At 46.3% G+C, this 25,441-nt stretch overlaps 1 protein-coding gene across 2 annotated transcripts in view; it reads left to right on the plus strand.

Annotated features, from left to right (window-relative positions):
* BCAT1 (branched chain amino acid transaminase 1) overlaps positions 1–25,441 on the plus strand; it is a 329,634-nt gene that overhangs the window by 156,346 nt on the left and 147,847 nt on the right. For both annotated transcript variants that reach the window (XM_086920336.1, XM_086920331.1), the window contains exon 5: positions 19,599–19,718. In XM_086920336.1, coding sequence (XP_086776462.1) covers positions 19,599–19,718 — 120 coding nt within the window. The remainder of the gene's footprint in view (positions 1–19,598; positions 19,719–25,441) is intronic.

Genomic DNA, 25,441 nt, shown 5'->3' on the forward strand with positions numbered 1-25,441 from the left:
CGATGCAGAGGCTGTGCTCTGACGCGGTCTTCGATGGCAGGTGTCGGGCCTTCAGGGGTGATGCAGGTGGGCTCCGCAACGCCGCAGGACACGATGAGGAGCTGGGCAGATGCAGGTGGGCACCGTGCGCTCCCGACCTAGGTCTTCAGGTAAGCCGGCACACGGGGGAAGCGACTTGCCTCGTCGCAAATGTAGCGCGGCGGGCCTATAGATATGGTGGCCGCAGGGGCACTAAAGAAGAGACACACACAGCTACTTTCACTTACTAGCCGGAAGACCCCGAGCGGTCTCCGGCCCTTTTATTTATACCCTCGGGACGAGCCTGTCCCGAGGGGTGTGTGAATACATGTGTGCAGTAACAAAGTATTAGAGGGCCCGGGTGGCTCTCTACACTCTGATAGCACACGTTTGTGTCTAATATCTATGTGCTGCTCCTTCTGGCATAAACAGCTTTCCGATATCTGTAGGGACTTTATTGACTTCCTTTCCTCCATAGAGAGGGCTTGATTTATGCCACTGCCCCCTCTACATGGTATTTACTCCCAGCAGTCCATATTCTCCTTTATATTACACAGCCTATCTCAGGGTATCCCTGCTGTTTTATGCCTTTTTTTAGACTGTCTGTATGTACCTGTATTTGATATCTGTGCTGCTTTCTGTTTATTACGCCTAAATAGAAAAGTGAACCAAAGGTATTTAAAAAAGAAATAAATATTGGCATTGCCATATTATCAGATTATTGCATTGCTATTCAACATGAACCTATTTTGCCTCTGCTGCCTCAATAGTTCTTGATAAGTTGTGAAAACTACTGGCCTGAATGAGTTTGAAATGCGAGACTGTGTTTTTTTGTAGTATAAACCCTTTGTTTGGTTTGAATAAACTCATTTTCCCCTAACATTTCCAGGCTTCTGATGAATCTTGCAATTACTTTCTGAATCTCTCCCCAGTGTTCTGTACAAGGCATGAAGTAACCCCGACCTAGATCTCGAAGAAGGGAGCCAGGATACCTACTGTCCTTTTTTCAATTACCACTCTATAGGCAAACAGAAAGCTAGGGAGATGTCTCCCACCTGCATCCCTGTTACTCCTCTTGAACCATCCTTCCCATGATCCATTGAATTTGGGATTCTGAAAAGCCATAGAGGTGTGCTTTATGCCACAGGCCACCTATAGACTCTTCATCCGACCCCTAATTTCCTTGAATGCAGAACTGTGGATAGAGACATCCTGTACTGTAAACCACAATCAAAAGAAAAGCTATAGCAGAACCTCTACCACTGGGTCACCTTTGCAACATTTTATCTCTTGAGACCCTAGCCCACAACAGTTGGGACAAGCCTATTCACCGCTGTTCAGTTTGGTTTCATACATTGTCACTCAATTGAAACTGTGCTGACTTTTGTTGCTGATGCAATTCTTCTGGCTCGTTCCCAGAAGTATTAATGTATACGTCTTTTTGAATTGGGAAGCACATTTCACCTCAGTATATCACAGAGTCATCTTTCTTAATTTGGTGCTTAAGAATGTCATGCTTGGTATGGGATTGGTTTTGCTCTAATATCCAAAGCACACCTTTTCAGGGCCCTGGAAGTGCTTTCTATCTACCTCTAGTTCTCTTGATGACACTATAGCTCAAGGCTCTTTCCTGACCCTTGTACTCATTTCCTTTTACCTTATTACTATTTTCTGGTTTGTTTTCATCCTCATTTATATGATGGTGATTCACAAATCCCTTTCCTTTTCCTCCTTCGAGGACTACATTCTATTGGGAGACCTCAATTTTCACCTGGAAAAAAGCAACGACAGCAACACCACCGCCCTTCTGGACAATCTCGCTAACCTCGGACTCAAACAACTCGTTAATACCCCCACTCACTACGCAGGTCACACACTCGACCCTATCTTCACCTCCAGCAAACATATCTCCTTCAGTCACACCACAGCTCTCCATTGGACGGACCACAGCTGCATTCACTTTATCTACAATAAGACCACTACCCACAACCATCCTCAACCTACTCTGCGAAGAAACTGGAACAAAATCACCATCGACCAGATCTCCTCATCGCTTCTTCAAAACCCCCCTGCCCACTCTTCGAACCCCAACCAAGCATCCATTAACCTCACTCAATGGCTAACCAACTGCGCCGACAACCTAGCACCCCTGAAAAAACGTCAAATCAAACTAGGCAAAAACGCCCCCTGGTTCAACGACGATCTTAAGAAATCTAAGAAACTCTGTCGCTCCCTTGAGAAGGCCTGGAAAAAAGACCCAAACACCAGCACCAGGGACGCCTTCAAAAACGCCACCCGCATACACCACCAACTGATCCGGACTGCCAAGAAAGCCGCATTCAAAGACCGACTAGACAACAACGCCCACAACAGCAAGGAACTATTCAACATCGTCAAAGAGTTTACCAACCCCACTGCCAACTCCAACGACATCACTCCCTCTCAAACCCTCTGCGACTCCCTAGCTTCGTTTTTCCACGACAAAATCGCAGACATCCACAACAGTTTCGACAACAAACCCGGAGTCCAACCCACCCAATCTTCTGCCGTACCTTCACCCCCCTTGAACATCCTTAATGAATGGAACCCTATCTCCACTGAGGACACCATCCGCCTGATGAACTCCATCCACTATGGATCCCCCACAGACCCATGCCTTCACCACATCTTCAACAAAGCAGATTCCATCATAGCACCACACCTCCGAGACGTCATCAATTGCTCCCTCAACTCTGCCACCTTCCCGGAAAGCTGGAAACACGCCGAACTCAGCGCCCTTCTGAAAAACCCACAGCTGACCCCACCAAACTCAAAAACTATCGCCCCATCTCGCTCCTTCCATTCCCGCCCAAAGTCATCGAGAAAGCTGTCAACAACCAACTCGCCGCCTTCCTTGAAACCAACAAATCCCTCGACTCCTCACAGTCCGGCTTCTGAGCCAAACACAGCACTGAGACCGCACTCATCGCAGCTACAGATGACATTCGAACTCTACTGGACAATGGAGACACAGTCGCCCTCATCCTCCTCGACCTCTCCGCAGCCTTCGACACAGTCTGTCATAGCACCCTGATACAACGCCTCAGAAACATCGGAATCCAGGGAAAAGCACTGGAATGGATCACCTCGTTCCTTGCCGGAAGAACCCAGAGAGTCCGCCTCCCACCATTCAAGTCAGAGGCCACTGAAGTCATTTGCGGCGTGCCACAAGGATCCTCACTCAGTCCCACCCTCTTCAACGTATACATGAGCCCCCTCGCGGCCATCGCACGCAAACACAACCTCAACATCATCTCCTACGCTGATGACACTCAACTTATCCTCTCACTAACCAAAGACCCAGTCTCCGCCAAAACTAACCTACATGAAGGAATGAAAGAAGTAGCCGAATGGATGAAGCAAAGCCGTCTGAAACTGAATTCCGACAAAACAGAAGTCCTTATCTTAGGTACCTCCCCCTCTGCCTGGGACGACTCTTGGTGGCCAGAGTCCCTTGGAAAAGCACCCATCCCGACAGACCACGCACGGAACCTGGGCGTCATTCTGGACCCCTCACTCTCGATGACCAGACAAGTCAACGCCATTTCATCATCTTGCTTCAACATTCTTCGCATGCTCAAAAAAACATTTCGCTGGATCCCCACCGATACTAGAAAAACGGTCACCCACGCACTGGTTACAAGCCGCCTGGACTACGGAAACACCCAATATGCCGGTACCACCGCAACACTTCAGAAAAAACTCCAACGCATCCAGAACGCATCAGCCAGACTCATACTAAACATCCCGCGCAACGACCACATTTCTGGTCACCTGAAAAACCTCCACTGGCTCCCCGTCAATAAGAGGATTACATTCCGCCTCCTAACCCACGCACACAAAGCACTTTACGAACTTGGACCCGAATGCCTCAACACACGACTTTCCTTCTACACCCCCTCCCGCCAGCTACACTCCTCCAACCAAGCCCTTGCTGCTGTACCTCGTATCAACAAAACCACCATGGGAGGTAGATCATTCTCCTACCTGGCGGCTAAAACCTGGAACTCACTTCCCATTCACCTTCGCCTCACTCAGAACCACCTAGCATTCAGAAAGCAACTTAAAACCTGGATATTCGACAAGTAATCCCCACCCCTCTCCAAGCGCCTTGAGACCCTCTGGGTATGTAGCGCGCTATATAAGTTAACTGAATTGAATTGAATTGTCGAACATAGATGTGCTTTAACCGTCTAAAGCTCAATCCTACGCAAAATGTTTTTTCCCCTTGGCAGCTCATATTTGTTCTAAATTTACTTTCCATGCATTCATTTACCTTTTACGTCTTCTGTTTCTGATCTAGAATCAATTTTCGTTATTGTTCCTCAGACAATGCTGAGCGATTTTCTGCCATCACTAATGGATGTGGTTTCCATTTTTATAAATATTGAAATATATATATATATATATTTAAATTACCCTTAAGATTTGCGTGCATGACAAAAAGGAAACACAAATTCAGTTCCGATCAACATACACAGGAATACATGCAACATGACAAAGATGAACAGAGGTATCAATGTTAATATTGATGTGGTCAAAACAAACCCACATGGGGTAGATTCTGGAACAGCGTATATGAGGAGACACAGGGGAGCATGCAAAGTATTGTGGGAGGACGGACCCTTCTGGGTCGCCCTGGAGAGGCTGATGTTTTAGGGCACCTGGGTGGAGGAGGAATGGCAGACGAGATGGGGGCCACATGAACCAAAGGTACGACAAAGAGACCACCTGCTCTGTAACAAGAGAGTGCTTTCGGTGGTAAGGTTATTGGCGGAAAGGGGGCAAATCCAGGCTATGGTGGTCAGAGACTGGTTCCAACAAAAGTTGTATCATATCCCATCCCGTAATCTGTTCGGCTTTTCCAGCCTTTTATCACAATGTCTTGACCACATTGTCCTTTGCCTGTGTCCAACGCTTGAGTTCAAGTTTCCAAGGAGTGATGGGCAAGAGCTATGCCGATTAACTTAGATCCTGCCTTATCCATCCCAGGACAAGGCTTAAAGCCCAGAATTCATGTCTTTGGGATATTATTGTGGTGTTTACCAGTGAAATGTGTGAGGTAGAAACACACATTGGTCCAGAAGGGCCTCAGTACAGGACAGAACCAAGTTATGTGGAAAAAGTCTGTGTAGCTGGAGTTGCATCTAGGACATCTATGGAAATGGCGTGGAACAGCCTGTGTAGTTGTGTCGAGGTTAGGCAAGTGCGATAATCACAATTTTGCAGCTTAAGACACGCATTTCTTGAGATCTTGGAGACACAATAAAGTAAGTTGGACAGGTCAATTTGGCAGGTCCTGGCTCCAGTGGAGCCAGAGAACCAGCAACACTTGTCAACCGCCCCGTATGCATTAGTGATCCAGTGAGTGTTGAGACTCGAGGTCGATAACATGTGAAAAACAGTTTTTTTCAGGTTAAGTGCCAGAGACACCCCAAATTACGGTGATTGTACCCCAGAGTGCAGGTATGTAAGGAACTGTTGTGGCAAAAGTGTGTACACCTGACAAAGTTCCGCGAGTGTAAGAGCCGTCCTGGACTCGAACAGCTGACCCTTGGAGTCTAATGTCACCCAGTGCCAATGTGCCCTAGTGGCTGGTGGCTGTATCCTGGCAAAGGTGGATAGACACCAGAGAGGAAGGTCCAGAGAATATATGGTTCTGCAGTGACAGAGATGTAGAGACCAGAAGTGCCGGATCACACAACCATGTATCTTGGATTCAAGCCCTGAAGACGTCCCTTATAACACCCATACGGGACCATATGGGACCCGAGGCAGGAGCAAGTCAGCTTCAAGCAGCACACCCGTAGCTATTCAGGTCATGGGCCACTATAATTCTGATGCTAAATAGTATGCCTTATAATCCGGTGCCAACAGTCTGCCAGCATACCTGGGTAGGAACAGCATGTCTAGAGCCATTGAGTGTCTACCCGCTGCCCAGATCAGGCTGGAGAGCCGGAAGTTGTGTTGAGGGATTGTGGATTACTTAATATCAAGGGGAGGTTGGCGAACATATATATCATTATAGCACCTTAATGCAGGATAATATCTCATTACCAAAGCCCATACATGTCAACACCACGCACAAGTATGAGCCGGAGAGACTATTGAAAGTCTTCTCCATTTCAATGGAGACCGCACCAAATCTTGATGTTCCGGGCGGCAGGCCTTCCAATGCATGGAACAGGTGCCTGATATTTGGGTATGTGCTTCTGCCTGGTACAAAGCCCCTCTGGTCAGGGTGAACCAGGGAAGGCATGTGCTGTTGAATACGATTCACCAGTGTTTTCCCCAGGATCTTGCAGTCTAAGTTAGGACAGACAATAGGTGGAATGAGCCTATGTCCAATGGGTCACCCCCCTGCTTGGCAAGCATGATCTTGAGGACCTCCCAGGCAGACTTGTACATCAACGCTAGTCGCTTGATATGGTCAGTCGAACACACGTATAGAATTCCAGATGAACTCCGTTGTTTCTTGGTTTCTTTCGATTGCAAGTTCAATCCATCTCAAGCTTGGTTTCGGGAGGCAATGTTTTCAAAGTGGTGTCATGTTTTAGTTGGACTTCATTTGACTCTTGCAGGGTACAGTACAGATCCTGGTAATAGTCAGAGAACACAGTATTAAAGTCTGCTTGCCTATGCGCACAGCGGACGTTGGGATGATGAGTGGCAGTGGTGACGGATCGGCGAATCAGTGACATTCCACCTTCACTTGTCCTGCAAGACGTATCCCTGTCTTTTCGCCCTCAGCATGTCTATTTGCCACATATACCCTGTAATCGTCCTGGGCCAGTTGGGTGCTCAGATCAGCATGATGCTGACGTATATGTACCAGTAGGCAGCGAGTCTCCATGTTCTACATAATTCGGAGTACTAGGGGGTGTAACTCGCGCCCTGCCTGTGCAAATTAAGTATGCGAAGCAGAGCGCACACCTCCAGAAGTCTTAATGTCTAGTTGTCTACCCCCACACCCCCCCTCCGAATATAAAAATTAAAAGCGTCCCTTTCTATGAGATAGTCAGACGGTGAAAATGTGTTGTTGTCAAAATAATGGTGAATTTCGTCACTGACAATACTACGGTACGTGGCCTTTTCTAATGCAGAACTTTGCAAATGCCAAGTGGGATTCCGCACCCGTGGTGGGTTTCAGCTCTCTGGACAGGGACAACTTTTGAAATATTTAATCATGCATCTCTTTTTTCGAATTTGTAAATTGCTTTGTCAAATTATTGTTACTACTTGTTCATTTTACTGCTAATCACTCTATTGATTTTTAGAATAGTTAAAAGCCCTGTAAGAATCTGCCCTTAATTTGTGTGCATTTACTATTTATTCTGCAATATTCTACATTCTCGCCAACATAATTACAACAATTTAGCAAGTTACCTATCCTTTTTTATTTTCATTTTCTCTTGCTTTCCTTTGTTTTCAAACGCTCCATTGACTCACTCTTCCTCTTGTTTACGCTGCTTTCTTGCTCTGCCAATCGTTGTTTATTAGTAGTCGTTCCCTCCTTGTGCATCTTTTGGTTTTTGCTCTTTCATATTTCCGCACTGAAAACTGGAAACATTTTCCCCTTAATGGCTGTTTTCAAATGGCACTTAAAACAACATCTTCTTTCAGCTGCACTTCATGCCTGTCCATTTGTATACTTCTTGACAGATGAATTTGTACTGTTGATGTTTGTGGAGAAATGGTTGGATAAATTCCGGTATAAAAAAGAAAATGGACATGGAGGTAATGAAGAGCCATAAGAGACCAAAGAAATGTTTCGCCAGAAGATTAAGGCCTCTTCCACAGTTGGCGAGCCAAAGGGTCATTTTTTCCCCCTCTTAGATCTAGGGCTGCCCCTTGGACTGATTCCACACCATTTCTGTGCATCGTCTTGCCTTTGGTAGAGGAAGGGATCAGTTTATGCTGGACTAATGTTTTCTTGGCTTGAGATGCCTAATATAAAAGACGTTATTGGCCAAAAAGAATAATTTCTTGGAAATAGGGAGAATGAAGCTCTTACTCCAGGTCCGGCGGCTGCCTGCCTCTGCAGACTGGGGCCCCCTCTCCCCTGCTCTCCTGGAGTGGCGCGCTGATGCTGCAGCGGCCCGGGCTCTCCCTTGCTCCCGAGGGTCGGTGCTTGTGCCCGTTCTGCCTTCACCGCATCCAAGACACTGCCCGAGGCGTGTCCGTGCCCCATCCGCGGCAGTTGTGATCCCCCGGAGGTCCACCACAGCCTGGCCCATCGCCCACTTCTCAGGGCGCTAAGCCCACGCCACTCACTGTCCTGACGCTGCCAGAGGCATGATTGGATCCCTCCGCTGCAGGCAAGATCCTGTCTGTGGATCTATATTGGTACCTGCACCCGTTTTCTGGCCTGGCTCAATTTGGCCTGGCGCCTGCTTTCCCTCGGCGCCGAGCCCCCCGCTGACCTCACGACGCTGCCCGGGACATGGCCTGATGCGGCAGTCCTAGGCACTTCGTGGGACACAGCCTCCACCAACTCCTGCCACAGCCTGGCCCGGCGCCTGCCATCCACAACACTGTTCTTCCGTTGCGGTTCTTGTTACTTTGACGGCCCTCTCCACATGGAAAGCAGTTTTGCTTTCGCTTTCCGGAGGTCGCCCTCTTTTAATCTGCATAACGCGCTGTTGTAAGCGCCAGGAGCGTTTCAAAGCCTCTATTTTTAACGCAGTAAGGGTCTTGTACTACACCTCTAAGTTACTTAAAATGGCGGCTCCTTGAAAGGCAGCTCAAGTTATTCCCCTCCACCCCTGACACTATACTTCTACTTAAAGCTAACCCACAAACGCCGCCAATAATCATAGGTATTTCTCCTTTGAGTGGTGCTGGATTTTGAAAATTACCTTCTCTTTTTGCCTTCACTCAATGCCTGACTTTAAAATGGCGACCACCCAAGACACCCTGACTTTGCATCACAGTGCCTGACCTCAAGATGGCGCTGCCTCATAACTCTACTGCTCTAATGTGCAACATTTCACCTCCACTGCTACGCCAGTAACCTTACTTATCATTAAAGTGTAGGTCACCACCTCAACTGACCCCATCTACACTAGGGCAGTTCAGGACTTTACACCACTACTGACATTAGTGTAGCTCCCTAACGATCATGGAAAGTCCTGCCTTGACGTGTGCAGGTGAAAACTCGTACACGCAGGTCTACCCCCCCAACCTCTCTAAAACGGCCGCTAAATCCTTCAAGCACCCCACCCTAAAAAGCCACCCTGAGACTCTGATATCTGACTTGCAGCACTATGAGGGCAATGGCATTTGCATAAAGGACCTTATCTTATTTTCCAGAAGGAAAGCCGCCTGGCGTAAAACCTTGACACACCTCCTTAACGTTCGCTCTACCAGAAACATCCCCTATGGCACCAAATTCACAATTGCTCCCTCTTCTACCCTACGAGCGGACCTCACCATCACCCGCTACAAAAATGACATCATTCTGATCCAAGCCTCTACCAATAACCTTAATAAATTTGCAGACCTTTTCGCCCTCCTCAGAAACCACGTGCACAACACAAATAGGGTGACTAACACCTGCACCATGTCCTGCCAGCCTACCGAGCCTGACCTCTCGCACCCCCCCAAGGGTTTCCACTGCAGTTCTTCCCATCCCCCCTAGCATGCCTACTAACCTCTACCACGGACAATCCCCGGCACCCCTGATTGCCACATCCCGGCACCCCCCACCAACAGGGAGACTAGTACGCTCCCCCTTACCCAGGACGTAGTCCAAACAAACCCCCTATGGCTCCCAACACTGATCACCCTCACCGTTATAGCTCGCCCACTGGCAATTCCAGCAGAGCCGCCAGACCTCCAACCTCCTCCCCACCTGCCATCCACCAAATTTGTGAGCTAGATACTCCAAAGACCCTGGAGTCTGTTCAAACCAACCTATCTCCCCTGCCACCCTTACAAGTCCCTGGACTGCTCCTGAACCTTTGCCCCCTTGCCCACTAGCAACCCCAGATCATATTGATCTCGAAACTCTGCACTCCAGAGTGACTAAACTAACCCCAGAGCATACATAGCTCCATTCAGGACCTTATGAACCTCCTTCATCTGGCCGAGCTCTCCCTTGCTAACCTCAAGTCACCTCATACCTCCCCCCACACCGATCACCGAGCCTCCCAAGCACCCACTCCCGCTACCTCTGAGATATCTCCACCCACGCAATCAACCTTTCCACCTCTCAGAGGATGAATCCCGTGCTCTCGCACTCTCCTACACCTCTACCATCGCCACTTTTTACCCCCTAGACCTTACGAGAAACGAAATCCTAACCATCCTCCGTGATCACAACTCTGTGACCACAACTCTGCCCAAGCCACCCCTTATCCGCAAGACACGAGTCCGGGTCACCCCATCAGCACGGTCACCATTAACCCCAATAGGCCACCTACCCTCCTTAACAGAAATGTGATGAAAAGGAACCTCGACCCCGGTAGCCCTGTCCGTCCAGACCCCGGTCACCACCACCCCAGGCCCCCCTTTTCTGGTCTCTTAATCAATTGCCGTTCAGCAGTCAAGCATGCCACTGATATTGCTGACCTCATCCTGAACAAAAACTTAGACCTAGCTATACTAACAGAATCTTGGTTCAATGAATACTCCTCCCCTTGCCTGGACCTTTTAGTCCCTCCCAACTATAATATCGCCAGACTGGACAGACGCTCCAACAAGAAAGGAGGAGGCATTGCCTGCATCTATCGATCCTCCCTCCTTGTCACTGAACTCTCGGCGGACACCACTGACTCCTCCAAATACTTCGCACTCTCCATTTGCTGCAGCTCACTACATCTCTGCAACTTACACATCTTCTACCACTCTCCAGGCTCCAACCACTCTTTTACCGATCACCTCTTGGAAATCATCACAACTAAGATTTCCTGCAATGCCAAAGAGATTTTCCAGGGTGATTTCAACCTGCACTGGAATGACAGCAAAGATCCCCACGTCAACGCTATCAAAGACCTACTAACTGACCAAGCACTAACTCAAGCCTGCTCTCAGCCAACTCACTCAAAAGGGGCCATCCTTGACTGGATCATTTCTAAGGAATCCTCAGTCAAGCTCATCTCCATAGACCCATGTGACCTGCAAGACTAAAACATTGCAACCTGTGATCCCCAAACAATGGACCAGAGACACTAAAAACCTCGACCTTATGGCACAGGAGGCTCGCTGCAAATCTGACCCCCCCCCACCACTCTGCACATAACCTCGGTCAGCGACCTAAATGAGCATCACTCGTCAACTATATCAATCATTCTGGACGACCTTTCCCCTCGAAAGCTGAAAGGAACAAAATTCAAAGACAGGAACCCCTGGTTCACTGGTTCCCTCAACATGGAGAAGAGGTCCCTATGACAATGTGAAAGAAACTGGAGATAACACCCCTCTGCGACGCTTCTTAAACTTCTCTGCCAAGCGAGAAACTCCTACAACAAGCACATCCTCAATTTAAAAAAAGAATCTTTCAGATCTGAACTGGGCAACGCCAAGAATAGACCCCGTAAACTCTTTGAACTGGTCAAACACCAATCCAACAAACTGGCTAAAACACCGAAAGAATCCCCCAAATCTCTAATATTGTCAGATAAATCCTCCTCTTTCTTCGCTGATAAAACCACGGCTTTAGGAATTGAACTCAGTACTGCCTCTTACTCACAACCCCTTCCGTACCCGCCCCCTTTCTCCCCTTTCTGGCCTCCCCTAAAAACCAAGCCCGTTGGTCTGACTTTGAATAATATGACGAAGACTCCATCTACAAAATCCTCTCTACCCTAAAACCTAACAATTACTATAATGACCCGCTTCCTTCCAACTGCCTCAATGCTGCCATTGTTCCTTGCTGGACTGCAATAATAAACACCTCTCTACAACCGGGATTGATTCCGGACCCCTTCAGAGCCGACCAAGTCCTCCCTATTTAAAAAAAAAAAACGTCTCTGGATCCAACCTCCCCCGACAATTTCAGATCCATCTCCAATATCCTGCTGCTAGCCAAAGTACTTGAGAAATGTGTAAAGCAACAACTAAGTCAGCACATCAATAACTTCCACCTACTTGATGACTGCCAATCTGGCTTCAGACCGGGGCATAGCACTGAAACTACTATGCTCCACATGGTGGACGATGCCCTCCAAGCCCTAGACCAAGGCAAAACCTGCCTTCTAATTCTCTTAGATCTATCCTCCTCCTTCGATACGGTCAACCATGATAAACTTCTCGAACGCCTTAATCTCAGGATGGGTCTGGATGGTGTGGTTCTAGAATGGTTCAGGTCCTTCCTCCATAATCGATCCCAGAGATTCCTCATCAACGGCAACCTATCCGCTCCCACCCCGGTCACTGTTGAAGTCCCCCAGGGCTCAACCCTGTCCCCCACCCTCTTTAATCTTTACCTAGAGCCACTCACCGAAGTTCTTCGTACCGCCAACATTTCCTACCACATGTACGTGGACAATACCCAAATATACAACAATATCTCTCCGCTTGAGGAGATCCTCTCCATGAACGAGACCCTGAAATTGACTGTCCAATGGCTAGCCGCTAACAAACTAAAACTCAACCCAAAGAAAACCGAATTTCTCATAATCTCCCCCTCTAAAGCCATCCCTGAGATTCAGATGTGGATCAAGGCCATCACAGCCCTAAACTGCCCGCTGACCATTGTGGACTCCCTGGGCATAATCCTAGACTGTAACTTGAACATGCGGGACCACATCAATTCAATGGCTAAAGCAGCTAGATTCCACTTGAGCTACCTTTTGGAAGCTGAAACCTTTCATTGAGGCTCCTGAGTGAAAAATGGCAGTTCAAGCACTAGTCATCTCCAGACTGGAATATGGTTGCCCCACCCTCACTGGTCTACCCAAGATCTCCCTAGCACCCTTAAAAGCTTGCCTCAACGCAGCCGCCAGACTACGCACGGCACCAGGAAATACGACCACATCTCTCCACATATGAAAGCACTGAACTGGCTTCCCCTAGAGGCCAGAATTCAGCTGAAACTGGCATGCATCACACACAAGGCTCTTTACTCAAACTCCCCTGCTTATCTGGCACAAAAACTAGTGGTATCTGGAGAAAGCAGGAACTCCCAATCCGCCAGAAAATTCGTAGTCCAACCCGCCTTTTTTCAGAAAAAAAGAACCTATAATAGGGCGTTCACCAGGGCAGCACCTAGAATCTGGAACTCTCTCCCACCCTCCATCAAAGAATCCCTTCTCTAGTACGTTTCAAGAAGGAGGCCAACACCTTCCTCATGGGCAAATTCCTTGCCTTATTGCCTGCCATGCCTGACCACAAATCTGATGTTCCTAAGACTATTGCTTCTTCCCCAGATCACCAACTCTCCCCGCACAGAATTTACGGGGCCTTTCATTTTTTACTGACTTTAAATATGATTGCAATCTTACTTTTGTATCCCCAGTATCCCCTATGTTCCCTAAACCCCTGCCCCTCGCCATCCCTTTGTACAGTTCTGTATATTTCTGCACCTTGAACTTTGTTTGCACACCTCTGTATATCTTGTAAAGCACTATGATACCCTCACAGGTCAAGTTCGTGCTCTATAAAACACTAAAATAAAAATAAAAACATAAACCTGGGTTCTGATGGGGATATCTTCAGAGAAACGTGTCCCATTAAACCAGGAATTCACCAGCTGTGGAATGTATCTCTTTGGTTCTTTGAGATTCTGGAGCAAAGGATCCTCATGTTGCAAATCATTAAACCCCATGTGACCTGCGGGTGAATGACTGCAAGCGGGTAATTAATTTGAGTTTTTTTTTAATTTATTTTGGGAGTTCAGCTGCACAGAGCTGGGCACAGTGCCAGGAGAGGGTGAAGGTGTGTACTTTAAGTGTCGAGCACTGGAGCTGAAGACCTTTAGCACCTTAGGTCCTTTGTCTGGTCTGTTGCTCTTTAGGCCTGAACGGACTTATAGATCTTAACAATATGTGGTAAATAATAATTTTCCATGAACTACTTTCAAGTAGATTCCTTATACCCCAACTCTATGATGGTGCTTTTTTCTGTTATTCCGAGTGTAAACTACACATCAGTTACAACATGGCAACATGTGAAGATGACGTGGGTTGCACCTGTAAGAGCTTGGACTAACACACCTTTGTGAAACAAAAACTGTGCCTTGAAACCTGTGCACATCTTCTCTACAGTCACGTAAAAGATGCCATCTCTATTTTTTGTTGTCTCCTTCTTTTTCATGGTATGGACCTTTGATTTGATCCATTTCGGATTTATGGGCCAGAAATATCTGCTACTAACAATAAGCTCTGTTTATGAAATTATTACTGGAACGTTGATCCTTATCTCCTGCACTTTGCAGTTGGCCATAGCTTCTGGGATCATGTTTGAATTTTTACCTAGGATTCACATGATAATCTTCTTCACCCCAATTCCTCTATAATCTGTCTCTGATCAATTTTTTACATCTGTTGTGCAAATCGATGGGGTGCCCCAAAAAGCTCATCTTGGTGTCCACATTACAAGCGCACATTCAATTGTTCAAGAACTCTATATCTTAATATGGACTACTCACTCTTTATCCACAAATTCAGACATTGCTGCTATTATTTTAAGATGTTAGCATCAGTTCATATTTAATAATAATTCAAATATACCTTCTCTGTGTTTCTCTTTCCCACACTCCTACTGTCTCTTCTTGAATAGAAGCCACTCAAGAATTAATACCTGATTTTGCTAATAGAATAACTCAAAGAAACTCATAGGAGAATGCCTCTTGCCCTTAGGCCTCATAAAATGGGTTCATTCAAGTTTATTTCTATGAATCTTTTCCACTGTTGCAGCACTTCTAAGCACCAGCTCCTGTCTACTGGGTTGTGAAGTAGTCATGGTCCAACCTTACTTACTTCTAATTGCGTCTGCTAATTTCTGGGTTCATGCACTAATGTTATAGCTTCCTATTCTGTATTCCTGTGTCTGCTAAACAGTTGTCTGTTGGCAATGTTTTTAGAGGAGCCCTAGATCAGTGGGTGTAAGCTCTAAATACAGCTCTCCGAGTAATCATGCATGTCTCTGCTTGGCCAAGTACATGGTTACCATTGGGACTGGTGCTAAGAGCCCCGAGGGACCCATTGAACCCTGAAAATGCTGTATTTTACTACCCCAACAGCAGTCAAAGGCCCCATGGCGTCCCTGCCAATCTACTCGTCTTGGCTTCCTTAGCATTTAAAGATCTAACCTCTAAGTCTTGAAGACTTCGGCCATATTTCCTTCTGGCTGTCAGAAACTGAAGATGCAATAGGTTCACAGTCTTGACATGCCGAACAACTTGTGGTACCCTCGGCAATGTTGTGTATATTTCCCCAAAAACCCATTTTGAACGGTTACTTTAACACAGCTTTAGAACAGAATGACAAAAGAACTTTTACACCGTCCATTGTACACTTTTAATGTCCTAGTCAGAACCCTCTAAACTTTCTGTTCCATGTGGTGTTTCCTGTGGGGACTGATTCAAAAGAAAATGATTATCATACTTTGAAGGCTTCTTGTTCCAATATAAAGGAGCGCCATTGAAATGCTCCTTTTTTAATGGTATTTTGTTGTGACTCTAATTTCAATATGCATTTTATTGGTTTGGTTTCTTTTTGCGCGTAGATGTGTTCATCCCACTGCCACTTTCTGTCTGACTGGAATTGAGCTATACAAGTTTTGATGTCTCATTATTTGATAAGTGAAACCCCTCAAAGATGTAGGTTCTGCTGATCTCCTCTTCTTTGAACCTCCCATGAATGTCTCTTAGCTTTTCTTTCTGTATGCACTGAATATTTGTCCTTTTGTGTCTGACTGGGTTCGCCTACATTCTGCTATTAACCTCCAGTCTCACTTTTGGAACTTGTTTTTTGTCTGTCCCTTCTGTCTGTTTCTTCTACCTGCACCTTCTAAGAAGAATCACCTTTTTTATCCCCCCACCCCTTCTGAATGTTGAAGTATGCTTGAAACTTTAGTAATTTTCAGTATTGGGCAATGCATTTGTATCTTGCCTCATCCCTGCATTTTACACATATGTCCTCTACCATGCTATGTGGCTGATTTGGCGGTCTCAACTATATGATCGCAATTACACCTATTCATTTTCAGTTACCCTGGTTGCTTGACTTTTGCATTTTCCTTAAGGTCTTGCTTTCAAGACACTTCTCTCTGGATATCTGGCCAAGAAATTGCGAATATCAGGCACTTCCGCAGGAACTAGAAGTTGAAACATTCTTCGGGTATAAATTTCAGATTACATCAAGCTGTTAGTCCAAGCCTGTTATTTTACAGCTACCTAATTGTGTTCCATAAAAGACTAAAATAATATTTTTAAGCTGGTCCATCCTGCATTCTGGTGGAGCTGTATGCTTTAAAATGGAAATGTCCTGCCATTATGATTTTGTTTATCTCTGGCCTGAGCATTTTCTGTGATTTGAGCTGCAAAAGAATACACAAAAGATACAGAAACAAGCATTCATCAACAGATACAAAAATTATAAAATATTGTATTGAAGTCACAAACAAATGTAAAAAAATCAACATTTTAATTTTAATAGGAAGGCTGAAGCTTTTCTAAATTCAATTGATGTCGCTTATCGTCCGTACTATATTCTGTTTGATGCACTTTCTCTGCTCCCATGAATCAATCTGAAATACTATCTCAATTTTTAGCCTCCAATTTCAAATTCCTTCAGATTTACAGAACATTTTAAAAATGTCATTTTGTATATTTTGCTTCTTTATTTGTATCCAATGTATTAATCTATTATTATTACATACTTTTCAAAGCAGTCAGGGACCCCCTGCCTAGGCTTGACAGACCCCATGGGGCCCTTGGATCACAGGTTAAGAACCATTGGTTTAGTGGGAGTGAACAGCTTGTTACTTACACAACAGGAATGCTTTGTAACCTAGGAGCTCAGTAGGGGATACATGGTGTTTGGCAAACATGGACTGAAATGATCAGATAACCTTTAGCACAGTACATGGTCGAATGACAGCGGTATATATTTACTTCTTTTCAAGCTTAACCTGTGCTGATGGTTTACTGTATGCCCATAGAATGACAACCAGTTGGCCACATATTGTCTGGGAAATCTTGGCAAGTCCTTGTGTCTTCCGTTGCTATTTGATGTTGGTTCATGGATACACAATAAATGCCAATGTGGTTTGACGTGTTATAACCTCAAAGTCCTTAGTCACACTCCGTAAAATGTGCACCCGCCAGCCGATTATCCAACTGTAGGGACGAATCTGGACATGCAGCATTGCAGATGTAGTGAATAAAAACAGGACATGACATTTTGTTAAATAAACTTATTTAGCTGGAAATGACTTCACGCACCCACCTCCTTAAATACACAAATGATGGTCAAATGCTAGAAGCATCTTTTCACCCAAAGTTTTGTCAATGTTTATTGTACATATTAAATTAACAAGAGCGCTCACATGGCATCACTTGCCCGTTTGCTGAACAAATATTTTGCCTTCTGTAATACGGATGTAGATTGTTGTTGGCAAGCCACGGGCGAGTTGGTGACTGAGTATTCGACATTGGGAGTTTTTTCACATGTGTGCTGCCAACAATCTGGACCACGTGTGCGTTATTGTGTTTGTTTTCCCCTCTACAACTGTGACCGTGCAAGGTGATTCCAGTCCATGATCTCGTGACCTTGCAGATGTTGCCAATAGCCATTGGTCTCTCCTCTAGGAGTTTGACTTTAGTAAGTTGTCGCTGTCATTGACCCACGAGTAGGAACATATTTTGAGCGAGACAATGCGACTTCAGGATCTTCACTGGCTTGCACTCGCCTGTACTGATCATTTCAATTGTATCTTTAGGCTTTTCAGTCCTTTTTTATGGTCAAGTCCGAAACAGTCAGGAAAATCCATCTCCTTTAATTGTGCAAGAATTATGTGCCTGGGGTCTTTCTTGCGAACTATGACACAATATAACTCAATGTTTGAAGACGTTTAATCAGGCTTCAGTAGTCCAGCCTTCAGGAGGGTGAAACAATTTTTACTGTGACCCAACAGTCCTGTGTCGTTCAAGATGGCTGGAAAAACAGAGATAGTTAACCGAGCCAGTGGAGGCACTCACCCAGCAGTTCCCTTGAAACTCACCCAGCAGTTCCCCTAGCACTCACCCAGCAGTTCCCCTGACACTCACCCAGCAGTTCCCCTGACACTCACCCAGCAGTTCCACTGACACTCACCCAGCAGTTCCCCTGACACTCTCCAAGCAGTTCCCCTGACACTCACCCAGCAGTTCCCCTGACACTCTCCAAGCAGTTCCCCTGACACTCACCCAGCAGTTCCCCTGACACTCACCTACCAGTTCCCTGACACTTGCCCAGCAGTTGCCTGGCACTCACCCAGCAGTTTCACACCCAGCAGTTTCCGGACACTCACCCAGCAGTTTCCTGACACTCACCCAGCAGTTTCCTTGACACTCACCTTGCAGTTCCCTTGACACTCACCTAGCAGTTCCCTGACACTAACCCAGACTCACCAACAGTTTCCTTGACACGCACCTAGCAGTTTCCTTGACACTCACCTAGCAGTTTCCTTGACACTCACCCAGCAGTTCCCCTGACACTCACCCAGCCGTTCCCCTGACACTCACCCAGCAGTTCCCTGGCACTCACCCAGCAGTTCCCTGGCACTCACCCAGCAGTTCTGCCAGCAGATACTCGGGTTTCATTGTTAGGTTTGATTTGGGGCGGTTGATTCAAGTGGGACTCTGTTCTGGTAACAGTGGAGTAGAAAGTCTTGAGTTAGGTCCCAGGGTGCAGATGATCCAGGTGGACTATTTTCTTGCCGCTGTGAACAGGGGCTTTTGTAAACAAGAAAAGCTGTCTTAGTCTTCCATTTAGCTAAGGTCATGTGTATTGCTGATTTGCCTCTGAAAATGAAAGTGCTTCAGAGAGCAAAATTGGCAATGCCAAAACGGTGGCACTGTGCGTGTGAAAATAAATTCCTATACCCCACAAACCTGATATCAGGAGCAGCACCTCTTTATCAAAACACCTTGGAAACACTGAAAAAGTAATGTACCACTGAATATCATGAGACAAGAACATCAGAGGCAAAGTAACGAAGACCAAAATAGCGAAACGTAAGTGCTTATAGAAGAAGAATAGAGTGCATGCACCGGAAAAAAAGATTTATGATTACTAAATCCACATCTGCGTATCTATTTCATCAAGGCACATATATGCGGGGTTAGGTATTCAAAATGTATACTTACCTTTCGATATTTTGGCCTCTAAATGTGCCTATCTAAATATTGTGGCTTCGATATTCAGGATGCCCACCCAGAAGGACATGTATTATTCTAGTGAGCTTGCACCGACATGTACACACATCTACAGAATAATGTTTATTTGTTAGTATTCTATTTAAATTCTCCTGACGTGCTTCGTGCGTAATTTATATTGGACTGTCATTTGTCGCTAGTTAGGTAAATATCATTGCTTTCCATTCATTCTTTTCAGCCATTCGACAAAGAAGAGCTTTTGAAGTGCATTCTTAAGTTTATTGAAGTTGACCAAGAATGGGTTCCCTACTCAACTTCGGCCAGCCTTTACATCCGCCCGACATTCATTGGAACAGAGGTATGGATACAGCTTTTCACATTTTTTTAATACATAACTATATTAAGATGTGTTTTGGTAACATATCAGGATTTGTTTTACTCCAAATGTATGTAAAAAAAGAAATATCTATTAAATACTTAAACCTCTTTTTTAACAATGAAACCTAACTCTTCTGTGAAAATGAGTCCAGATGTCATTCTCTTATGGATCCACATGAACAGGGGATTGTTTTCAGGTGCCAGGCAGTTATTCAGTCGGCCACAAGGTGAGCTCTCATATGAAGGCCTGCCCAATCAAGAAATGAAAGACAAAGCATGGGCGCTCTAGGAGGGATGGTAAGACCCGAGCAAATAATTCTTCTGTTACCCCAGTTTATGAGTCCCTCTAGAAATCAAGGAAGTCTAGATTATTTTTCTTGATCCTTCCCATCACCTCGTCAAAGGTAGCTCTCAACTGGCGATCAAGCATTTCATGGGAGATGATCACCTGATTAATTATAGGGTCTGCAAAATCAAGCTGGGGGCCGCAAAGTCAGGTTGAGCAGAAGATCCTTTTCCGCAGGGGTCCCTAAGCTCTGTAATGCTCTGCCAAAGGATTTTGGGAGACAAAACTAGAATCGGCCTTCAGGAAAGTACTTAAGACTTTTCTTGTTAGAGAGCTTTAGAGAAATAGCAATTAACTGAATGGCTTAGTTCTGGGACACTCCCCTCGGCAGCAGATGCTTGCACTTTACAAATCTAATTTCATCCCTTCAGCTTTGTTGACCATCTTCTGTGAAAGAGCGTGGTTGTTCCTCGATTCCAACCAGGATTCAATTTACCGTCTGGGCCAGACTCTTAGTTCACCATCCCTCCCATCGAGTGCAGTTTGCCAGATTAACTTGGATAAAACGCTGGTGCAAGATGCTTGCAAGTTCAGTGATAAATGCAAAAACAACAATTGAAGGACAGAAGGCAGAACAATGTCATACATTCACCCCAGTACAGAGATCTGGGCCTAAGTACATCGTTTTTTTGTACTCCACACCACCCCAGTTCAGACATGGCCATATGCACAACAGCCCTGACCCTGTGCCTCATGGGAAGAGTCCTGCCTGAACTGCCAAGCCATGTCTTCCCTGGACCGGAATCAAGCATCCTAGGACCGGTTTCTGGCTATCAGCCGTCTTCAGCCAGGATAGCTTGACTCCAGTGGTGTGGAGAGCACAGGACTCACGTCTGAGCATACCCGTCCCAAGTTAAGCGATGGCAAATTGAACTGACTAGGAGACAAAATGAGTTTTTAACATCTTCTGTGTGGTAATGTAGAGGGTTATAGGGCAGCATGGTGAGATGGAGGAGCGTGCAGATTTTTTGCCAGGGTCTGGATTTTAGATCAGTAACATAGAGTAACTCCCAGATCAGTCTAGGGTTTCAGTTCTTGGAACTGGATACATGATCTCGTATTTTCAGCTCTCAAGCGTGGTAGTGCAGGGTAGATTTTCTGCACTGCAGTGCCGCCTGCTGGCCGTTGGTATAGTTTTTATGCTTCTCCTCAGTTCACGCTCGTACCCTTAATGTTTCAATCTTGTAGACACAGCTGGTTCAGTTATGCTCATGTGTCATCTCTAAGGAGTTGGATTCCTGCCCCTTTCCCATTGACTAGCCCGGGGTTCTTTACTTGGTGAACAGTTTTGTTTGCAGAACCAGTACCACAATCACTGCTTCTTTACTGCTCAGTGCTTTACAATGTGAGCTTCCTGCCTTCAACTCTCAGGGGCTTCCATTCACCTACATGGACAGAAGGTGCCACTCACCTAGTCTGCCATGTTATGGCCCTGGCAGTCTGAATTCTGATACCAGGCTCTAGCACCAGGCAGGATTTTTCAGAGACTGCCTTTCAGGTTCATGCTTCATGCTGAGGTGTGTTAGGTGAGGCAGTCAATCACGGGTGATGGATTTAAGGTCGTCGAGCTAGCCGAGTTGCCTTCTCTTAACCAACCCTTCTGTGATGTCGGCTCCCCATCCAATGCAAAACCTATCTCTCCCTATCATGACTGTGACAACCTTGGGCCCGATTCACAAAAGTAATCTGAGACAAAATCATAACTTTACGTTTTTTGGTATTCCCAAAAAACATCTAGTAGTAGTAAAGTTAGGATTCTTAAGTTTAATAGTACTAAATGCCTTTTGTGAATACCAAAATTCGTAAAGTTAGGATTTTGTCTCAGTTTAGTAGTAGTAAAGTTAGGAATCTTACTACTACTAAATGCCTTTTTGTGAATACCGAAAGTCGTAAAGTTAGGATTTTGTCTCAGATTTCTTTTGTGAATTGGGCCCTTAGAGAACAGTGCATTGGCACCATAGTAGGCTGGGTAGAAAGATTGAAACCAGAAGAAAGGGAACCTGAAAAGTAAATGCCGCAAAACTACCACATTTCAGCAAGCTGTTGCCAGAGCTGACACTGCACCTTGAAATCGCAGCATTGCCAGGCACACTGCTCAGCAGCCCTGACCTGCTGGTGGCAGCAAGAGAGGCAGTGGCACCTCTCAGTCTGGTACCTGGCGGATGCTCCATTCCTTGGCTCTTGGGATCAGTCAGTGACACCTCTCAGTCTGGTACCTGGCGGATGCTCCATTCCTTGGCTCTTGGGATCAGGCAGTGGCACCTCTCAGTCTGTTACCTGGCGGATGCTCCATTTCTTGGCTCTTGGGATCAGGCCGTGGCACCTCTCAGTCTGGTACCTGGCGGATGCTCCATTCCTTGGCTTTTGGGATCAGGCAGTGACACCTCTCAGTCTGGTACCTGGCGGATGCTCCATTCCTTGGCTCTTGGGATCAGGCAGTGGCACCTCTCAGTCTGGTACCTGGCGGATGCTCCATTCCTTGGCTCTTGGGATCAGGCAGTGGCACCTCTCAGTCTGGTACCTGGCGGATGCTCCATTCCTTGGCTCTTGGGATCAGGCAGTGGCACCTGTCAGTCTGGTACCTGGCGGATGCTCCATTCCTTGGCTCTTGGGATCAGGCAGTAGCACCTCTCAGTCTGGTACCTGGTGGATGCTCCATTCCTTGGCTCTTGGGATTAGGCAGTGGCACCTCTCAGTCTGGTACCTGGCGGATGCTCCTTTCCTTGGCTCTTAGGATCAGGCAGTTGCACCTCTCAGTCTGGTACCTGGCGGATGCTCCATTCCTTGGCTCTTGGGATTAGGCAGTGGCACCTCTCAGTCTGGTACCTGGCGGATGCTCCTTTCCTTGGCTCTTAGGATCAGGCAGTTGCACCTCTCAGTCTGGTACCTTGCGGATGCTCCTTTCCTTGGCACTTGGGATCAGGCAGTGGCACTTCTCAGTCTGGTAACTGGCGGATGCTCCATTCCTTGGCTCTTGGGATCAGGCAGTGGCACCTCTCAGTCTGGTACCTGGCGGATGCTCCATTCCTTGGCTCTAGGGATCAGGCAGTGGCACCTCTCAGTCTGGTACCTGGCGGATGCTCCATTCCTTGGCTCTTGGGATAAGGCAGTGGCACCTCTCAGTCTGGTACCTGGCGGATGCTCCATTCCTTGGCTCTTGGGATCAGGCAGTGACACCTCTCAGTCTGGTACCTGGCGGATGCTCCATTCCTTGGCTCTTGGGATCAGGCAGTGGCACCTCTCAGTCTGGTACCTGGCGGATGCTCCATTCCTTGGCTCTTGGGATCAGGCAGTGACACCTCTCAGTCTGGTACCTGGCAGATGCTCCATTCCTTGGCTCTTGGGATCAGGCAGTGGCACCTCTCAGTCAGGTACCTGGCGGATGCTCCATTCCTTGGCTCCTGACACCACCGCCAGTTGAGCAGCATTCCAAGAGGCTACCTTCAAGACTCTCAAAATCTGCTTTACAAAGACCGTTTCAGGATATTAGGCAGTGGCTTTTAAATACTCAATTTCGGACGACTACACAAGGGATTGTACCAGGAAGCTCGATGCCCTATCAAACATGTTTCGACTGGTTATAGCCAAGCCCAAATCTCTTCTTTTTTTAATTTTTTTTAGATTGTATTCATTAAGTCAACATATATGGTCGGGCGGTATGGTGTAAAAAAAATATAGGTCCTAGCATTGTCAAGCTTTTATACCTCCAGTTATAGCGGGAGCTGATGAGACAGTTTGGTATCTTAGTGCTCCCTCTACAGGGATCTGTGTGTAGATTACAGGTCACATGTTTGCATCCTGGGGGACCAATTCCGCCTTTCTTCATAACGAGGATGATAAGTACCATTGGGTTGGGTGATAAATGCATCCGACGTCACTATTTGTGAATACCTAAACGTTTAAACACTATATCAAAATGTATAGACTTTTTCAAAATGTGTAGTCTCGGTTCATTACCTCTATTATTAGTAATTTTAGATTGTTGCCCATTTTATTACTGTAGCCTTTGGCATAATATGACAGTCTCTGCTTAACCAAATTCGTTTATTTCGTTTCTTACACAAACATAAGATTATATTAACGTTAGTTTTCTAATTCGCAGCCCAAATAAAGCTTCTGTGAAGATAGTTACATATGTTATTGGTCGATATGCTTGTAAATGTAATGTAAATGTATTTGAGCTTATATATGCTTGTACGACCTACTAAAGCTTTCTGTCGCTAGATATCTTTTAGGAAATACTTTTATAGTCTACCACAGTTATCTTTCAATGTGAAAAATGCTTAGTATTATTTGAATAGATACCAGGAAGGAGGTGGAATGTTTATGGCACCGCCGAGTCTAAAATTTGCCGCATTACTGCAGTTCAAGGTCTTCCAGTGTTGACTCTAGTGCTCTGTAGATAAGCCCCGGATAACACTATTTACGTTCACTGTTTTCTGTTGGAAATTAAGGTGTGCTGCAGACTGCGACTCAGGTGTCGAGGGCTGGGAATGCTGGTGCACTGAAGCATTTGTTTTCACACAAGCTTCATGGGCTGGGGTGGGACGTTGAGGAAGGTATCATCAGGAATCTTCAACACCAGGCGACGATGTACCATAGTCTAGCAGTGGCCTAGAGCTGCCAGCTTTGGAAGTAGGAAGCCAGGTTCAAATTCCCCATCCTTTCAACACCCTGTGATTCTAGGCAAATCATTGAATCTCTTAAGCTTAAAAACATGAAACTAGTCTGTTTTTTTTGTAACGTACCCTAAGGTTCTCAGGCCAAGTTGGTTCTATATAAAACTGGGGAAAAAATCCCACTTCGTTTTAATATATTTTCACGGTAGTTAGCAGGACTTTGCAGCTTATCCACTTAAGCAGTTACGGCCGGCACGGATCAGTGGGTGGTGGGTGGTAAGGGGCAGGGGCGGCCTTAGGCATGTGCAAGCTGTGCACCTGCACAGGGCCACCAAACCCCAGGGGCCACCATGCCAATAATATCCTTAATATAATAATCCTCTGAGGATGGATACATATTTGCGTGGCGGCCCTTGGCAGGGATTTGGCAGCCTCCAGCTCTGTTCCACTTCCAAACACCCTGATCCCCCCTCTTCACTAGCCTCTGCGCTCCGCCTGGACCCCCTCTTCCGGGGCCCCCTACCTACACTCCCTGCCCAGGGCCGCCATGAGCCTAGAGCCGCCCCTGTAAGGGGATCTAAAATAAGAAAACGAAACTTACCTTGCCACCGTCTTACCTCCATCTCTCCTCCTCGTCCCTTCACACCGCCGGAACAGGAAGCACATTAAGGCTTCCCTAAGTCAATTACGACACTGCATTGCAGTGCTGTGATTGGTTTGAGCGCTGTGGTTAGGCCC

Source organism: Lissotriton vulgaris, chromosome 1_1 (genome assembly GCF_964263255.1).
Source record: "Lissotriton vulgaris chromosome 1_1, aLisVul1.2, whole genome shotgun sequence".
Classification (NCBI taxonomy): domain Eukaryota; kingdom Metazoa; phylum Chordata; class Amphibia; order Caudata; family Salamandridae; genus Lissotriton; species Lissotriton vulgaris.